Below are 19,574 nucleotides of genomic sequence, written 5' to 3'. Positions count from 1 at the left end.
TTTTTATGTGAGAAAAAGAAAAGAAAAAAAGTCAAGAAAACAATCAGTCCAGGAATGGGAAGAGATGGCAAGGAAATAACAGACAATAACGAATATTGAAATAGTTTCATTACTTCGATACTGTTTTGTTTACACTTATTTTTATTTTTCTGTTTTTCTTGTTGTAAGCCACCCAGGGTAGTCCCTTGGTGACAATAAATAAATTTAACAAATAAATAAACTAGAGAAGATTTCAAATGGTTCTCTTTTAGTTCTTAAGCAATCACTGAGTGATGATATAGTTCTAGTGGCAGATTCCACATAGATTTATCTAACCCTAGAATCATCTGAAATGCAATAGAATTAATACACCTTTGCAGTGAAGAAAATATATCTAACAAAATGGAGGCCACACCCTCTTATCCTCCCATTTTTTTAGATATGACAGGGTAAAACCTAGTTCAGTGGTGGCAAACCTATGGCACGCGTGCCAGAGGCGGCACTCAGAGATCTCTCTGTGAGCACGCGCACCGTTGCCCCAGCCCCGCCTCCCCCCGTGGCCTCACCAGCAGTCTCCCTGGAGAAGAGTTGCCCCTGGGCACGGCCTGCACAAAGCAGTGCAACCAAGGACAAAACCAGGCAGCAGGGACAAGACTCCGCCCTCACGCCCCATAGCATGCAGATGATGCTACAGGGTGTGGGTGGAGGGAGTGGCTGCCATGGCACTGCAGGGCTGCCTGGGTAATCTGCTGCGGTGGGCCATGGGGGCGGTGCGTAGCCCTGCAGGTGGGCAGGGCAGGGGCGGAGCAACAGGGTGGGAGGCAGAGCAGGGTAGGAGGCAATTTTTGGGCACTCAGTCTCTAAAAGGTTCGCCATCACGGACCTAGTTCATCTGTTTTTTTAATCCTAACATATCCAAATTGATTCTACCTGCCCCCAAATTTAGCGCTCCTACAATATAAGCCCCCCCAAAAGTTTTGGCAGTTCTAAAAAAACAAAACAAGGATGGCAATTTCTACCTAGTACATTTTGACAGCATATGCTGTATTTTGATATGCAAGTGTTTAAATCTACTTGTTTTAGTTATTGTCTTTTTATCAGCATTAAAGGAAAAAAAGGTTTTTGCTGAGCAAGAGTTTATGCATGACTCATGACTACCTTTGTCTTATGTGCAACTAAGGATATGATTTAATTTATAATTAGGATGTAAATGCCAGCAAATTTTCTCCAGACAGAAGAGGGCTCTTCTGGGCAATGTTTCTCTACTTTTTCTGTTCTTATTGTAGTAGGTAGAAATGGTTATTCTTTTTTGAACTGCCAAAAGTTTTCTTAAGTAAATCTGCAATTGAAAAATTAAGAATGAGGTGAAAAAAGACACTCCATTTTCCTGCCTATCCAAAAATTAGGTTTAGGCACAAACAGATGTTTCAAAAGAGGCAGATTTTTTTTAAAAAAAAAACACATTATAGTAAACCTTTAATGAACTGATTGGGATTAATTTAATATTTTCTGCTAGAATGTAGCAGAAGAAAGTAATTGAATGAAAGGGCTGTATACTGACTATAAATTCAAGAAAAGGCTGGGCTAAATTATAATCATTCTTTTTCAATACTTTCCCTAGCACCTGGAATTTCTAGGTAGTCTTTGGCCTTACACCTTCCTTCTTTTCCTAGATCATTCCTGTTTCTCTACTCAGTGAAACTAGTTTGAGCCACCAAGCTAAAAACTAGAAGGCTGTGAGTTATAGTTCTGCCTTCAGTACAAAGCTAGTTGGGTGACTTTGGGTCAATCACATTTTAATAATAATAATAATAATAATAAAGTTGGAAGGGACCTTGGAGGTCATCTAGTCCAACCCCCTGCTCAGACAGGAAACCCTATACCATTTCGGACAAATGGCTGTCCAGTCTCTTCTTAAAAACTTCCAGTGTTGGAGCATTCACCGCTTCTGGAGGCAGGTTGTTCCACTGGTTAATTGTTCTGTCAGGAAGTTTCTCCTTAGTTCTAGGTTGCTTCTCTCCTTGATTAGTTTTCACCTATTGCTTCTTGTCCTGCCTTCAGGCGCTTTGGAAAATAGCTTGACTCCCTCTTCTTTGTGACAGCCCCTGAGCTATTGGAACACTGTTATCATGTCCCCCCTCAGCCTTCTCTCCGTTAAACTAGACATACCCAATTCCAGCAACTGTTCCTTATATGTTTTAGCCTCCAGTCCCCTAATCATCTTTGTTGCTCTTCTCTGTGCTCTTTCTAGAGTCTCAACATCTTTTTTACATCACTGTGACCAAAACTGGATGCAGTATTCCAAGTGTGGCCTTACCAAGGCATTGTAAAGTGGTATTAGCACTTCACGTGATCTTGATTTTTGGTCCTATCAAGAAAGTAATGACAAGTCACTTCTAAAAAACCTCAGGATAAGTGGGTGGATTTGTGTAGGTAGTTATCACTAATCAAAAATACTGGAAAACACACATTCTGTGTGCACACAAAGATACTGTTGAAGCAGTAATAAAGTCATTGATCTCATTTGATAATTTAAGTACTCTTTTATAATTTCCATCCTGGAATTTCTTCTTTTACAACTTGCTGATTGGATTCCATTTTAATTTATTTCCAACATTAGAAATGGGATGTATCTTTTTTTATCAATACAGACTGATACTTGAATAGTATTTAGTTTAACAGTCCTTTAAAGCAAGTTTCTATGGAGATTGTCAATTTTCCAGATCAAGGTTGCCCCAAAGGTGCTTTTTGCAAAAAGCAACTGGACTTTCTTGGTTTTTATTTTATTTTTATTCTGAAACCAAAATCAAACCTTTAAAGCAAGTTATTTCATTTATTTACTCAACTTATATTTTGCCCATCTTGCCTGGAGGTTAGATAGCTTTGCAATGAAAATCTTTACTCTTTATTACATCTTTATTTTTTTTAAAAATCAATAATATTTATTTAAATTTACAAACAATTTGTGCTGTACTATTTTGTTTCTTTCTCTATGAGATTTTGCTGAATCAAACTTTAATTTTATTCTTATGTGAAGTATCTCTGAAAACTGTAGGTTCTTGGCATTTGAGAGCCAATTTGGTCTATTTGTTAAGGCACCAGGCTAGAAATCAGTTCAAGTCCCATCTTAGCAAGGAAAGCCAGCTGGGTGACCTGGGTCAGTCATTCTCTCTCAGCACAACTTATCTCACATGGTTGTTATAGTTGTGTGGAAAATACACAAAGAGGAAGGCATGTTAGTTATGTTTATTTGTGAAAATAATAAATAATAAATTTTGTGCTTCATTTTCTGTGCCAGGAATGCACCTCACTATGAGATGCAACTTATAAATACACATTTACAAATATATGATCTACAACCTTGCTATATACCTATTTCAAATCTAGATACCCATAAATTATCATTAGGGGGAACTGAATTATTGAGCATGTTCTTCAACCCCCAGCTTAACTGCATTCTATACAATTATGATAAGATTGGTGATATGTTAAATAATAGTTAAATTCAAGTAATCATAACTAATAATAGTTAACATTTAGGAGATCTCACATCCCTGTCTTGTATATTTATTTCCATGAATAAGTTTGCCAGGCACTTTTCTATCAATACAAAGCTTGCATTTTAGCTTTCTCAAGCTTTTTACATGCTATTTCAATTTGTAACAATTTATGGCACTTTGATATGGCATTCACCTTGAATATTTCTTCGCACATATATTTAAAATGTATTAAATTTGTAAGCTGCTCAGCTCTAAACAATTCTGGGCACACAAATAGTTTTATTATTTTTGTGAACCCCTTTGAAAGTTAAAACTGTGGGACAGAGCAATTCAGTCTCTCCCACATAATTCTACTTTCTATAATTTGCTGCTCAGTTTTTTATTATTCTGTCCACTCCAAAGAATAATACAGAACATAAACTTGAGACAAATTTAAGAGTTAAAAATTTAAATTCAGATAATTTATTCATTTCCATAATTTACTGCAGGGGATTTTTCTTAATACTGGAAACAAATATTTGGAATAAATAACATTTAGTCAAATTTAGCTACATAAAAATATTAATTTAAAAGATGTTTAGCCATCCTTCAGTAAGTATCCAAGGGCCATAACAAAACATAGGATATAGTCATGATGAATTGATTTAAAAGGCAATGACAGTTACATTATATGAAGAAATAGATCCAGCTTGCTTAGTTGTTTTTGATTACATAAAATATAGAGATACATAAGAAAGTACCTGTGTAAGAAATCTGGTGCTTTATTTAGCAGGGTATAATACTGTCTCACGAACTCTTGCCCTACAAGCAGCGGACTTGGCTTCTCCATCACCATTTCTTTGGTAAACGTCAAAGGCTGCAATAGAGGAAGAATATCTATATAAGAAACATATGCTTCAAGATAATTCGTCTTAAATGTAATATAATTTTGAAAATCTTTAAATAGTTTTCAAAACAAAAAAAGAGGAATGTCTTTTCTTTTAAGCTACAGCATGAAGATTTTAATGGCCAGTCAACAGCCTGTATATCTAATAATTCAATTCCATGCAACCTCTTTGAATTTTATTTATTTAATTTACACTTACATTTCCCCAACAGTTGAAGACAGCCTATACTATAATACTCTTTATTTAATTTCCATAATATTGTGTGAAGTAGACTAGGTTGAAAAATATAGTCTGAAGTTATCCAATGTCTCTTTATAGACAAAGGTAAATTTTGAATCTGGATTTGAATCTGATTCAGACTTAGATGAGGGAATAGAAGGCGAACTCATCAAATTTGTATTAAGCTGAAAGGAATAGCCAACACCCCAAAAGACAAACTCAGGATCCAAAAAGATCTTGATAGACTTGAAGAATGGGCCCAATCTAACAACATGAAATTTAACGTGGAAAAAAGCAAGGTTTTACATTTAGCAGAAAAAAAACAAAGATACAAGTACAGATTAGGTGAAGCCTGGCTAAAAAATAGTAACTGTGAGAGGGACCTTGGAATCCTAGTGGACGATCATTTAAACATGAGCCAGCTGTGTGGGGCATAAGCCAAAAAAGCTAATATAATCCTTGATTGTATAAATAGAGGCATAAAATCAAAATCTCATGAAGTATTAATACCGCTTTATAAATCCTTAGTAAGATGACACCTGGAACACTACATCTGTTTTGATCACCACATTACAAAAAAGATATTGAGACTTTGAAAAAGGACAAAGAAGAGCAACTAAGATGATTAAAGGCTTGGCGACAAAAACATATGAAGAATGGGTTGCAGGAACTGAGTATGGCTAGTCTAGAGCAGACATGTCAAACATAAGGCCCGCCGGCCGGATGTGGCCCGCGAAGTGGTTTCATGTGGCCGGCAAAGCCATCCTGGAAACAGTAAGGGAACGGCCCCTGCTGCCTTGGCTCTGGCCCAGGCCAACCGGGAGCCAATGTACAATTTTGTGGTGGCCATCTATGCTGAAACGTATTCAGTCTTAGCTCCACAAGACCATCTGGAAACAGCAAGCAACCAGCCGCTGCCGTGTCAGCCCCAACCCCTGGGTGCATGCTGGGGAGGTGTCACCCTTTGTGAGGAATGAAGAAATGCACTGTCGCTTGGAAGTGGCCAGCAAATGGCCCTCACCTATTTCACATATCCGGCTTGATGGGTTCTGGGGGAGGGGTTCGGCAGGCAGCAGGGCGCTCTCCTCACAGCGCTGAGAAGCTGAGCCGGGTGGCGCAAATCCAAAAAGAAGCGCAACGCCGCCCAGCCTCCAGCCTGCCCAGTTTCGGCAGGCAGCGGGGTGCTCTCCTCACAGTGCCAAGAGCTAAGCTGGGTGGTGCAAATCTGATGAGAAGTGCAATGCTGCCCAGCCTCCAGCCTGCCCAGTTTCAGCAGGAGCAAGGTGCAAAGCTCCCAGCTCAGCCTCTTGGCGCTGTGAGGAAAGCACCCCATTGCCTGCTGAAACCGGGAAGGCTGGGTGCTGGGTAGCCTCACACTTGTTTTCAGATTTGTGCCACCTGGCTCAGCCTCTCGGCGCTGTGAGGAGAGCACCCCACTGCCTGCCAAGACCGGGCAGGCTGGGGGCTGGGCGGCATTGCACAGGTAACGTTGACTCTCACACTGCGCATGGCATCCCCTCCCCCAAAGCCTACCAAGTCAGATATGTGAAGTAGGTGAGGGCCATGTGCTAGCCACTTCCAGGTGATGGTGCATTTCTTCATTCCTCACGAAGGGTGATACCTTCCCAGCTGCGTTTCTTCCTGTTTTTCTCCCTCCCTCATCTCAAATATTTTCCTACCACTCTGTACTTAGGAAAAGAAGGAAAGAAGGAGAGGGAGGGTCTGAGGGAAGTCCTACCTTAGTCCTGCCCTGCTGCCCTTTCACCATCCCCTTGCCCCCTCCTCCTGGCCTATCCTGGGGTCTCCCATCCTATTGCTAAGGAAGCTTTGGATACAAAGCCACGTCTCCTCCCATGGAGAGGGAATGGGCCTCGTACCCATCATGAGCAACCTGGCTAAGGAGAGCAAGCATAGTAGAAGCAGCCTTGAGGAGGAGGTGTGCTGTGTGCCCCCTTGGGGAAGCGGGGCTGGGCTTGGTGCCATAGGTGCTCGAGAGCCAGGCTGGGCATTTGATCTTTGCTACCCAGGGCTCCAGGCAGGCCATGCCACCATCCAGCCCCCCCCCCGGGACGGCCTGAGAGAAACAGTGAGGCTCCTCCAGTGGACCATGCCTTGGCACTTGCCCTGGTCCCACCCCTTTCTGCCAGAGACCCTCACATCTGTCCCATTCCTGCCCAGGCCCCCACAGGCACCCTTGAAGCAAACGATGTAGAGCTGGCCATGTCCACCCAGTAGGCCATACCCACTCCATCCACACCCACCCGGTAGGCCACACCCACCCTGGCCACATACCTCCGGCCCCCCAAGGGCAACTGCAATGCTGATGCGGCCCTCAATGAAATTGAGTTTGACACCCCTGGTCTAGAGAAAATAAGGACTAGGGGTGACAAGATAGCAATATTCCAGTATTTGAGGGGCTCCCACAAAGAAGAAGGGGTCAACTTATTTTCCAGATCACCAGAAGACAAGATGGAAGATGGAAACTAATCAAGGAGAGAAGCAACCTGGAATTAACAATAAATTAATTGTTCTCTCCTAACAGTGAGAACAATTAACCAGTGGAATAGCTTGCCTTCAGAAGTTGTAGATGCTTCATCACTGGAGGTTTTTAAGAGATTAGACCTACCTGTCTGACATGGTATAGATTAGATTAGATTAGATTAGATAGATAGATACTCTTTATTGTCGTTTTTTACTATTGGCACAGTAGTACCCATTAAAAATGAAATTTTGTTGCCTGCTTCAAAATTGTACATATACATAACACTCTTATAAACATGCTATACAACATATAAACATCCTTACATATAAATACATATAAATATTAATAACTATCCTTGAATACATAGTGGAAAGAGGAAGCTTCAGAGTTCACAAGAATGTATGGAACAAAACTGTGACAGGTCCCTTCCAGCTCTATTCTGATTAATTGAATCTCTTCAGTCCTAGTCCTTAACCATAGCAGAGTTATTTGAAGCTTAAGCATGCAAAGGATAAAGTCTCCATTGGGCATTGTCGAATTTTTCAATAAACACTTACAGATTATCTAAATTAAGGTAGTCTCAATTTACAACCATTTATTTGGTGGCCTTTCGAAGTTACAAGAGCACTGAAAAAAGTGACTTATGATAGTTTTTCACACTGATGACCTAGGCAGCATCCCCATAGTCATGTGATCAAAATTCTGATACATGACAATTGGCTCATATTTATACAATTACAGTGTCCTGGGATCATGTGTTCATCTTTTGTGATTTTCTAACAAGCAAAATCAACAGGGAAGCCAGATGCACTTAACAACTATGTTACTAACTTAACTGCAGTGACTCACTTAACAACTGTGGCAAGAAAGGACATAAAATGGGGCAAAATCACTTAACAACTCTCTTACTTAGCAACAGAAATGTTGGTTCCATTGTAATTGTAGATCAAGGACTACCAGTAATATACAGTTCAAGATTTTCTAAACATTTATAATTTAGTTAACGTTACTTTGAAGTCTATAAGAACATAATGATGTAGTCAAGTATTTCCTTGTCTCTGCAAATATGGCCCTTGCAACAATATTTCAAAGTTATTTTAATTAACAATTCGATGATTTTTGGTTTTTACACAGAATTCAAAAATTCTGAATTCTTAAACACAACTGGTAAATGTTTATTAAAATCCCTTTTGAATAGAATGCTACACATTTAACACTTTTTCAGAGAATTAAATTAAGTAGAACCAAATAATCTTCACAATGGAGTCACACAAGATTCTATATTTGAGCATATTTACAATAATTTTCATATTAAGAATCCAGATGAGAAACTGATGCTTTCAATTAACATTCTACTATAGCATACTAAATGTAAAAAATTGCAATGTTTTAAAAATACACCATGAAATAATAAAAGTGAAATAACTTTTTGCAACTGATTGACTATAATTCATGCAAGTTCAGAAAAGCTTTGCTGTAAAACTTCTAAAAATTATTGTCAAATTTTGCACAAAGTTTAGCAGTTTGTGCTAAACAGATACTTGTAATTGTTTTTGCAATTAAGGGTATTTCAATTTGAGGAAGCTTTAGAATGACAGAAATATTTACAAAATTATTTTAAACTACTGCAATATCGCAGAATTTCAAACTAAAATGTGAATGTGTAAAAAGAAACTTTACATAAGCATAACCAGATTAAAAATTGTGAATAACCACTACATATGCAGAATTGTAACTCTCTCAAAGGATATGTATTGTGCATGTCTGATTTGTGATGGGTTACATTGCTAATTTTTTTGACCACTTTATATCGTATCAAAGGAAATAGAGACTGCCCTGAGTATTTTTAACTACATTTTTCCAACAGGCATAGAAGCATTTCATTACAATTATTTGGATTCTTCTTGAACAATATCTACAACTAATTATTTCCATTATCTTTAAATATTTGGATACTTCAATAATTCTGAACAGTGCAAATGAAAATAGACTTTGGGAGCAAAATCCAGAACCTTATAAGTCAACCCCTCTCCAATCCCCAAATAACCTAAGAACAGCAAATAACAGCAGCAAGAGAAAATACTTGATTTCATCACTGGATTTCAAAAAGCAATTTTTCATTCTGATTAATTATTCTGAGTATAGTACAATGTTGACTAAGTTCCTATGTAATAATCAATTATTTATATTTGTTTGAATTTATTAGTTAATCAAGTCCAATGGAATCTGTTTTGCAAGAACAATGATCTCCGATAGATTTGAGATGTGATCTGCTTTTTTTCAAACTCATGAGTCAATATAGAGTCAATAATTTGCTCCACTCATCCAAATTTCTTACTCACTTTCAAAACTAAGATCCTACTTGCAATGAATTTATAGATATTATAATAATGTTCAAAACTGTAGTCTAAATTTACTAGGTTCTTTTAAGAATCTTAGTAAGAAAGTCTATAGGCATATTTAATTATCTTCATTTTATAATATAAAAACTGGTTGGTTGCCATAGAGTGTAAGGAAAAAAATCTTGTTTTTTCTCTTTTCAATTTATATTCTTATTTTTTGAAAAAAAAAATTAAAATGAAGCTGTCTAAAATAACTGCTAAAATGTGCTCTGAAAGTGGAAGTGCACATGGGAATTTACATGTTTTTCTATTTTCTATTAGATTTAGCTGGGACTAGAAAGTAACATCGCAATGGAAAAAGACTCTATCATAGTCCCATTTCCAGAACTGTGCTCAGGATTGCAACTGCAACAGTGACCAAACAAAAAGCAAAGAGCTACATACACAAACACCATAAGGGATGCATATACTCCAAATTGAACTTATCCAGATATACTTCAAGGCTTGTAAAAGACAATAACATTGAATCCTTCTTTACCCATTATTAAGGAATATTCCTGGTGTCAATACTGCAACGATCTTGGCTGGAGCCATTTTTGCTTCATTTTCAGTTACCACAGTACTGGGAGAGGGGAGGGGTGGTTTTAATGTTAGACTAAACAATATTTTCTCCCGTGGGAACCAAGGTCTTTGCTGCCTGATTTTGGGCAGGGTGAGCCTTCCGTTAGAAAGTCCGCCAAAGTATTCTATTGGGGAATGTAGTTGATTACATCGTACTGGGGTGGGAAGTTCAACTTTGTGACATTGTAATGCTTTGGAGGGACCACCAGACTTGGTTTCACTTTTGACTGTGCTGTTATTTTGTAGCCAACAAACATGTTCTTTAAGGAAACCTCTTGCCTTGGAGTTCTGCTTTTACTGGTCTCATTTATCGGAACCATGACATTAAAACAAGTCAGGGAGTTTTCCTTAAGACCTGATCCCAAGAAAGCACCTGGTCCCCTTTTAGTGGAGGGGAAAATTCATTATGAAATAAAACGAATTTTTGATTCTAGATTGTACAAAGGATAATTACAGTATTTAGTACAGTGGAAGAGATACCCTCTATCAGAAGCTACATGGGTAAAAAGTGCTGACGTCAAGGCAGATAGGCTAATACAGAGATTTTTTGATAAGCATCCTCATAAGCCTTGGGGAGATTCCTAAGTCTAACTTTTCTTTGTCTGCAGGATTTGTTCTCTCTCTAGAGGACATGACTGTCAACACTGCAACGATATTGGCTGGAGCCATTTTTGCTTCATTTTCGGTTACAACAGTACTGGGAGGGGTGGTTTTAATGTTAGACTAAACAATATTTTGTCCTGTGGGAACCAAGGTCATTGCTGCCTGATTTTGGGTGGGCTGAGCCTTCCATTAGAAAGCCCACAAAAGTATTCTATTGGGGAATGTAGTTGAATACATTGTACTGGGGTGGGAAGTTCAACTTTGTAACACTGTAACGCTTTGGAGGGAACTCCAGACTTGGTTTCACTATTGACTGTGCCGATACTTTATAGCTAATAAGGATGTTCTTTAAGAAAACCTCTTGCCTTGGAATTCTGCTTTTACTGGTCTCATCTATAGGAACCATGACACCTGGATTACTAGAAATGTATCACTCTCAAAATGAGATAGGGATTGTAAGATATATATAAAGGGCAGATCTAGAATAATCAATTATGAACAAGGACAGAACCTGCTTTAGATTAATTTGCTTTAAACTCTTACACGGAGGCCATTTGGACCTTTAAAGTGGTGGCACACTTTCTAGCTCTCAAAGACTATCAGCTTACAAAAGTGAAAATTACTGTCTTTATGTTCTTTATGAAGTAACTAAATGCTATACCCAACTGTTGCTATATAAGTAGAACCAGCATATCAAATAATATTTGCAGAAAAATCCCCAAGAAACTTTGTAAACAGAGAATTGTCTAATAGTAGTAAAAGTCACTAAAATTTTCTGAAATGCATTGCAGGACATGGACAATCTCAAGATGGAAGTACCATCACATGTGCTAACAGACAAAGAAGACAGTTGATAAAACTGACTTCCTAAAAGCAAAGAAAAATCAGAAACTCTTATCCCATATCGTAAGAGTCCCAGAACCCTGTGGATATAATTGCCTATAACCATGTCAATCTAAATGTGGAAGGGGTCAGTAAACCATCAAAGGGAAATCATTTTCACATGGTAATGTATACACAGTACACAAGGGTTTTATTGTTTGATCCTATCAATCTTAAAACAGTACACATTCAATTGGATCCTGCATCAGTTCATTTAGCTCAGGGGTCTTCAAACTTGGCCCTTTTATGACATGTGGATTTCAATTCCCAGAATTCCTCAGCCAGCGTGCTGGGAGTTGAACTCCATAAATCATAAAAGGACCAAGTTTAAAGACCCCTGATTTAACTCATGAAAATCTGGAAGAGTTTTAGCAAACAGCTATCCATTAGTTTGCAAATATTAATGCTGTGTCACACATTGTCAGAGCTGTTCCTTGAAAGTTCAGACCACAACCGAAAGAATCTCAAACCCTATCTCGCTGAGGACCAGAAGCCTATATCACTCTCTATGTCCATTAATAGCTACTACAAAGATCAGTCACTGATCATTTATCTGTAAAATGTCTTACTGCAGAAAAAAAGCTAGCAAGCATTTGAGTATGATTACTGCAAAGCATTTATTGTCCATATGTATCTGTTTATTGGCCTAACTAAATACTTCTCTCTACTAAAGGATATGAATATAGTAGCCAGAAAGGGACTGTGATGATTGTTGCTTGAATTTCATACCTAGGAAAACTCTGTTGGTAAATTCTATGTCTTAGTTTATATGTATTTCAAGTACCAGCAAAATTATGATCTTTTCAATATTGCTATTTCTTGTTATCTTGGCTCTCTACAATACTGGTCCTCCAGTAGATGCAGGAGAAAGACAATCCTTGTCCCAGTATTACACACATACAAAAAAAAAAAAGGTATGCAATAGTGTATTGCCATAGACATGTATTTGAGTTATTGTCATATAGCATTATTCTACAGAAGAATACTATAGGAAACTCCTATTTCACAGAATTTCTGTATCTTTGCAGGTGCATGGCAAGGGAGGTGAAATACTGGAGAACCTCAGTATATCACAGAAACACCATGACAAAAGATAAGGAGTGATAGTTCATATCATGCTACTAAGGATGATTCTCCCTCTTCCATATGTATCTTACATAATGGCACCTAAGGTTCAAATTTTAAAGAGATGAGGTTGAGGAGCAAAAGAACTCCTTGTTATAAGGCTTTCATTTGCAAATATGCAGCTAGATCTATAAACAGTTGGGGAATGAGAAATATTTCATTAATGTTCATCTCTTTTCAGTTACAGTGGTTGTGTGGCATACCTGTGTTAATTTTTTTCTTCTCTTTCCTCTTGCTGTGACTGCTGGAGAACCAAGCATGCAAAATAGGTTTGTCCAATTCTGTTATTTGCCTGCTAACGTTTGTAGTACTGTACTTATATCTATTCCCATCTCAGTGTAATAAAAATAAGAAAGAACATTGTGGTTTCTATTATAATCACTTAGTAAAATTTCAGGCAAATTTAGGCCTTTCTGAATCTTCAGAATTTGTCATCTTATTAGGATTAGTTCTATTGCTCACCAAATTACTATATTTATAGAGGAAGAAAAAAGTATTAAAGCAATGTGTGTTTCGGCATATATGGTAACACACTCAGGAAGCAACCCTAGCTTGTAACCAGGAATTTAAGCGCACAATATCTGTTTTGCCGGTGAAATAAGTTTGCATAGTACCGTAGTTAGTAGCTACCAACCAGGAATAAATTCACAGTATTACCCAATACTGATTTACTTTATAGGGCTATTCTCCTTGATTAGAAGACTTCTATTATAAAATTTAATAAATGGTCTTCAAGCTATCTGCATATGCATGTATGTATTCTTAGGCAACATACTCTGATGGCTTTTAAAGGCCAGCTCTAGATACGCTATAAGCTGTCTAAGGAGCTTTGAATTTCTATTTTCCCCTTTGTGACCTTTTTCAGGAAAGAGTAAGATAAGCCTTTTTCTAAATTCCTTAAACCACGAAGTCACCCTGCTATTGACAGCAGCTGCCCCCACCCCAACATCCCTCTTTTCCTTAATGAAAAGCGCCCCAACAGAGAACCTGCTCTGATTTGTATAGATAACATCCCGATACTCTCAAAGGAAAAGAAGTCACCTCCTCCCGGGAAGGGCCTTCTCATCCTATCTTACTCCGTTACCCACCTAAACACTCTGTTCGAGCTCAGGGTCCGGTTCGCTCCCAGGCAAAGGCACGGGGAGGAGCGACTGATGCCGCGCGTCCCTCCTTCCCGGTGATTCGGGGCGGAACCGGATGTCTCTAACGCGCCCTCGGCGGGGAGGGAAGAGCACGCGGCGCGCGCAACCTTAACAAGCGGCCAGATGTGGGCGGGGTCGCGAGTACAACAGATGCCGTTCAAGCGAAAGCAAAGGATTTACCAGATATTTTTAAGTTAATGGGATAATAGCAGCTTTCAAGTTTGACCGGAAGTTCTGCTTCTCTCCCGCGCTGCTTGTGTATCTACATGAGTTTCTTCCTCCGCTGTTTTCCAGAGACAAGAATTTCACTATCTCATCTGCAGGCAATCAGAAGAGCCTCCGAGCTATGACGTCCTTTGAGAAGGGTTTCTATGATTCCCTTCTCCTAAGAGGCATTAAAAAAAGCTCTGCACAAACCTCACTTCCGGTTCTGATGAGGATATTTTTCATATTTGGACAGGCGAAATTGAATTATTCTAGAAACCATAATTCTAATTACTATTTAAAGACCTCTATCATTTTAGTGCTCTGAAATGATCATAAATGAAATCCTACCCATTCTGTTCATATCCAAAAGCCAGAGGGAAAAAACCCAAAACTAAATATTTTATAAATACAAAAACAGATTACAGCATTTTAGTACTGAAATTCATCCAATATTGCAATTTTATAAATCCAATTATACTCAGAGCCATTTCAGAATATAGCACAGCAGTCCAGAAACAAATTTATTTTAAAAGAAATGGGAATAAATAGATGTTTTCAGGAAAATAAGAACAACTATTACTTTTATTGTTACGGCTATTATTTTTCTGCCACTTACTTCAAAAGATTCTTCCATAGTTTAAGGAGCATAATTATTTTTAAAAGTAGATTATTCCCTAAAATAGATCAGATTCGTGAGTGCCATTATATAAGGTGACTTTTAATTTTATGGCATGGCTGAATTTGTAGGAGTACTGGAGGAGGGAAATGCAAGACCCACCTAGAATGAAAGTCTTTGACCCAGGGGACTGCCATAGTAGCCTGTACATTGAATTGGACCCATCAAGGAGAGATCAAACCACCTGAGTTCTAGGCAAAGAAAGACATTGCATAACCACATGCTGTGTATTGCCTTAGTTTACTTCACCGAAGCTGAAATTAAACAAGCGTTGGGGACCCCAGAAAGTGCTGGAATGGTGGGGACACAATAGGATGAGGGGGAAACATGCTGTTTGAGATGTAGTTTTGTGAAGCATCTTTGAAGGGGTGGGTATGGATTATTAAGAATCTTTCCACTTCCAATCCAACTCCTTCAGCTTGGCAAGAATAAGTAAAAGCAACAAGGAGAATGAGATCTACCTCCCTTTTGCTTCTTTTTCTCTTGATATGTCTCTTTCCTGTTTACTGCCATCCATTAGATTTTTGCAGCTCTCCCACAATTTTACTGAAAACCAATTCAAGGGCTCATCTTCATGTCCAAGTGTTATTAACTCTTTCAACTTCTCTGATTGTGAGAATAAAAAGGAGAACCAGGTGGACTCTTAGCCTGCAATTCAGAAGGCAACAGGCTGCCAGCTTTCTGTGAGTACCGACAATTACTAATTGGTAGTAGTTGCTGATTCAGAATATAACCTTAGGAGAGTGCCAAGTCCAAAATCATACTTTAGCTAAAGAAAGCTGAGCAATGGAGGTGGCATAACACCTTAAGAGGAAGTGGCATATGGCTTTATCAAGGATATATCCAAACTGCTCCTGACCTGCTTCCTTGCCTGCTTCCTGACTGTTAGTTTCCCCTGCTGCTTATCATGAGAAGGGACTTGGTTGACTTCTGTGGAACTATTTGGTGCTCAAACTACAAACTGTTTTAAATTACTCTTTCACCATTTCTATTTCCAAACTCTCCTGGCTAGCAGATTATAGAAATGGCATAATTATGAGGAAAACAACTCCACATTTTTCTTTCCCCCTAAATAGCCAGACCTTTTTGAATATCAAGATTTACACACTAATAAACACACTAATAAAGTTTCTCAGGTTTAAGTGCTATGCTTTCTGTGAGCACTAGGCCAAGAGGTGGACATGGACAAGAACACCCACTAACTGTGGCACAAAAATATTCCATTAGCCACTTTTAGAGGACATTTCATAATGCAGCCTTTGTTTCACTGGCAGTCAATTATAGAGATCGCCTAAAATTGTATTCAGGTTTTTAAATATTTTCTTCTTGCTGTAAAGGCAGCTATTCTATTAATTGTTATTTGTTTTAAAATAATATTTTCTCCCTTTCCCCATCCCTTTGCTTATATCAGACATTCATTTACCACTTCATGCATCATCTTTTGTTCTTTAAAATTCTCACCTCTAGCCAATCATTGAAAGTTTTCTCCTTTCTCTAGAACCATGATTTTTTTGCTTTACCAGACACATTTTCTAATTATTTCTATTTGATTCATTTTAATTTAGTGTCTCTGCTGAAATATTCAACTTTCAATTGCAATTAACAAAATATACAAAAGCACATTCTTATACACACCCATTTCCCTATATTTCAATATTCATTCCTAGCAACAAACTTCATATTACCCACTCTGTTCTACCAAATTAACTTATCTAGGTATTTCTTTGGTAAACACTTTATTGATGAATACAGCACACTTACTTGGTTCTTTTCCATTCTTTCTGTAAGAGAGCAGGCTGCCTAGAAAATGGCCAGCACCTGTGCTGCTGTTGTCCTTTTTAAACCCTCTTCCCAGCCAGCACTGCAACTTTATCTGTAAAAGAGGCGCTGAGAAACAGCTGGTGTGGTATTGGGGGGGGGGGAGAGGGAAGAAGGTGTGGGTGGGTGAAGTAAAAAAGCTTGAAAGAGATAATTTTCTCTAACAATTTTCAAAGAGTAGTGGGACACAAGTAGTAGTATGAATACCAGGAGTAGTAGTAAAAACTCACAAGGTGTAGTTGTAGCAATGGGGAAGAGTGGTATAGTATAGATTAATAGCTTTGCATGCTTGTGTGTTGGCTCTTTTGTGTTGAGCCCATCAAACTAAGTATAGTTAAAATAACCCTTGCTTTACCACACACATTTCATAATTAGCTATTTCCACTTCATTTTAGTTTAATGTTTCTGCTGATATATTGAACTTTTAATTACAAATAAATAGGAATCTTCTTATACACATTTTCTAATACTTGAAGGCTTTCACAAAGAAGAGGGAACTGACATATTCTCCAAGGCACAAAGGGCAGGACAAGAATGGGTGGAAGCTTCTTAAAGAGAAATCCAGCCTAGGAGACCTTTTCTGTCAGTGAGAATCAATGGAATAGCTTGTCTCCCAAAATTCTGGGGGCTCCATCATTGGAGGTTTTCAAATGTTAACTGGATAACTCTGATGGGGAGGTTATAAAGCCTCCTTTTTCCTTATTTTAATATTCACTCCTTCTAACAAACTACATACTAGCCACTCTCTTTTACCAGATTAATTTATCTAGATATTTCTTCAGTAAACATTTTATTGATGAATACAAATTAATTTACTTGGTAATTTTTCATTATTCATTATTTCTGTGTAACTTGAAACAGTTCATTTTTTTCTGTCAAATGCAATTACCTTGATTTTCAGTAAATTTTCAGATTCATATTCTTGTTCCCTCAGACAATCTAAAATTAACTGCCAACATAGTCAACACTATGGCATAATTGATCTGCATATTCACATTCCATAGCTAGCCTTTATATTTTAGCGTTGTTTCAGTTACACTATCTCCTATTGCTGCCTCATCGTTCAATTGTTTCACAGCATTTAATTTTTTTTTTGTTTTTCTTGAACATTAATATTTATAGTATTTCATCTCTTCCTGCTGGAAGACCTTTTTGTCTTTCTGATAAATGCCCACCAAATTAATGGAGCAATCTAAGATATCGTGACGAATTCAGAAACTGAACTTCAAAGTTTTAGTTTTTAACTTTTAAAAACATCGACCATTTTCTCCTGTTCTGCAGATGGGGCGTCCCCTCAATATCTTAAGACTATTCTTAACCGGTTGCCCTAATAACATATTAAGATATGATGCAAGGGTAGTTTGAATTTGCCGAATCGTTATTAAAAATATCCCTTGAATTACAGAAAAGTTCATTCTTCATTGGCCTTGCTCCAATGCTTTCCTTTCTAGCCAAATATTGAGAATTTAATGGTAAAACCACCTTGATTTCCATTGATTTGATTGTATTTTAAATGTTGAATATCTAAACATAACATAAAAGCAGAGTTTTGCTTTAGAAAAAAACACGGGTTTCGCGCTCCGCATACAACATCCTACTGCAAGATTAAAAAGATCTACTAAAAACGGAAGTTCTGTCTACAGCTATTAGTTTCTATCTCTATGGTGACTACCATGGTGCCACGTCTTAGCGCAAGCGCATTGAAGTTAATGCTGACGGTAGTTGACGGGGCCCTAGTGGGGAATCGCGGCCTAAGGACCGCTTGGAAAGAGAGCCCACGGAGACAAGATGAACTTCTTACGGGGCGTCATGGGCGGCCAGAGCGCTGGACCTCAGCCGTCCGGAGCTGATACGGTAAGTTAGACAGTGTGGCGAAGAAAGTCCTGGTTTAGGACTCATTCTCTGCATGGTGACTCGAGGACCCTCTTCCCGGCAAAAGCTCTGCTTTACAGATTCATGTTGTACCCTTGGCACACCGCGTGGCGTTTTCGCTGCTTTTGCAGAGCTTTGACAGAAGCTTGAAGGTGGCAATACCTTCGAGGTAATCCATCTGTGTTGTACGCGTTTCTTTATAATTACATGTAAAGGAGACTGTCCACGTAAACAAAATATATCACAATGAAACTCTGCCTGGGGTGATAAAGCCTGGTAAATACCGTATTTAGAACAGTAAGTATATATTTGAAAGGGGCTGAATTTCAACCATTTCCATTTATTTGCTTAATTCGCCACCTAGTTTCTGTAAGCTGAAAATCAGTGCTGCAGTCGCCCCTTATAAAACATAAATGTCTCCTGGGTCTCCTATGTTTTTTTTTAAAAAAAATCTATTGTCATTTCAGCAGTGAGTCCGAGAGGACTTCTATTATTATAGTTTAGTGGTGGCGAACCTATGGCATGTGTGCCAGAGGCGGCACACGTCGTTGCCCCAGCAGAGTTCGCCTGAGTAGCGAGTATGTGGTATTTGGAAGCAATGGGGCAGGAAGTGAGCTAGCAGATGGCATTGCCCCCCCCCCCGGGGATATCCTGAAGATGGCGAGGGATTGGTCCCTGCCGTCCTGGTCCACCCACCCTAGCCACACGCACCCAGTCTGCCATGATCACCACAGCTATGTTGGAACATGCCCACCCAGTGGGCCAAACCCCCACTCCCCCTGAGAGCACCACAATGCTGATGCGGTCCTGGCACTTTGCAATAAATAAGTGAGTTTTGGGTTGCAGTTTGGGCACTCGGTCTCTAAAAGGTTCGCCATCACTATTATAGTTGTTCCTAAGAAAGAATTTTATTTTCGTTTGTATCCGCATGTTGATAAATTATGAATATAAAATCATTTATTTACTGAGCTTGTTAAAAACATACTGTAGTACAGTACCCATTTCTGTGCAAAAGTTTTTGAATTTATATTGACAATAAGAACACATAAGACTAGAAAAAATAATCTGAAACACATATTCAAACATTTTATATCTTTTTGCCCAGCTAAATGATAGCACTAGCCAAACTTGACTGACCTAAAAAGAAGCCTCAGAAAAGTCAGCCTTAGTTAGTACCTGATGCAGGACTACCAAGATATATTAGGGCTATACTAAGCTG

At 38.5% G+C, this 19,574-nt stretch overlaps 2 protein-coding genes across 10 annotated transcripts in view; one reads left to right on the top strand and one right to left on the bottom strand.

The window, feature by feature from the left end:
• The window catches only part of G3BP2 (G3BP stress granule assembly factor 2), a 71,707-nt gene extending 55,259 nt beyond the window's left edge, over positions 1–16,448 (bottom strand). The window contains exons 1-2 of one of the 4 annotated variants that reach the window (XM_039331421.1): positions 16,427–16,448; positions 4,220–4,335 (exon numbers count right to left, since the gene is read on the bottom strand). In XM_039331421.1, coding sequence (XP_039187355.1) covers positions 4,220–4,335; positions 16,427–16,441 — 131 coding nt within the window. In that variant the 5' untranslated portion in view covers positions 16,442–16,448. Of the gene's footprint in view, positions 1–4,219; positions 4,336–13,728; positions 13,872–13,962; positions 14,098–16,426 lie in introns of those variants that run through there. The other 3 variants (XM_039331418.1, XM_039331420.1, XM_039331419.1) reach the window with 3 other exon arrangements.
• A 1,732-nt stretch (positions 16,449–18,180) lies between these two features.
• The window catches only part of USO1 (USO1 vesicle transport factor), a 69,729-nt gene continuing 68,335 nt past the window's right edge, over positions 18,181–19,574 (top strand). For all 6 annotated transcript variants that reach the window (XM_039331726.1, XM_039331725.1, XM_039331723.1 and 3 more), the window contains exon 1: positions 18,181–18,337. In XM_039331726.1, the coding sequence (XP_039187660.1) occupies positions 18,272–18,337 (66 nt within the window). In that variant the 5' untranslated portion in view covers positions 18,181–18,271. The remainder of the gene's footprint in view (positions 18,338–19,574) is intronic.

This window comes from Crotalus tigris, unplaced genomic scaffold (genome assembly GCF_016545835.1).
Source record: "Crotalus tigris isolate CLP2741 ecotype Arizona unplaced genomic scaffold, ASM1654583v1 scf7180000024437.13266115, whole genome shotgun sequence".
Classification (NCBI taxonomy): Eukaryota; Metazoa; Chordata; class Lepidosauria; order Squamata; family Viperidae; genus Crotalus; species Crotalus tigris.
This window is presented reverse-complemented; position numbering and strand designations above follow the sequence as displayed.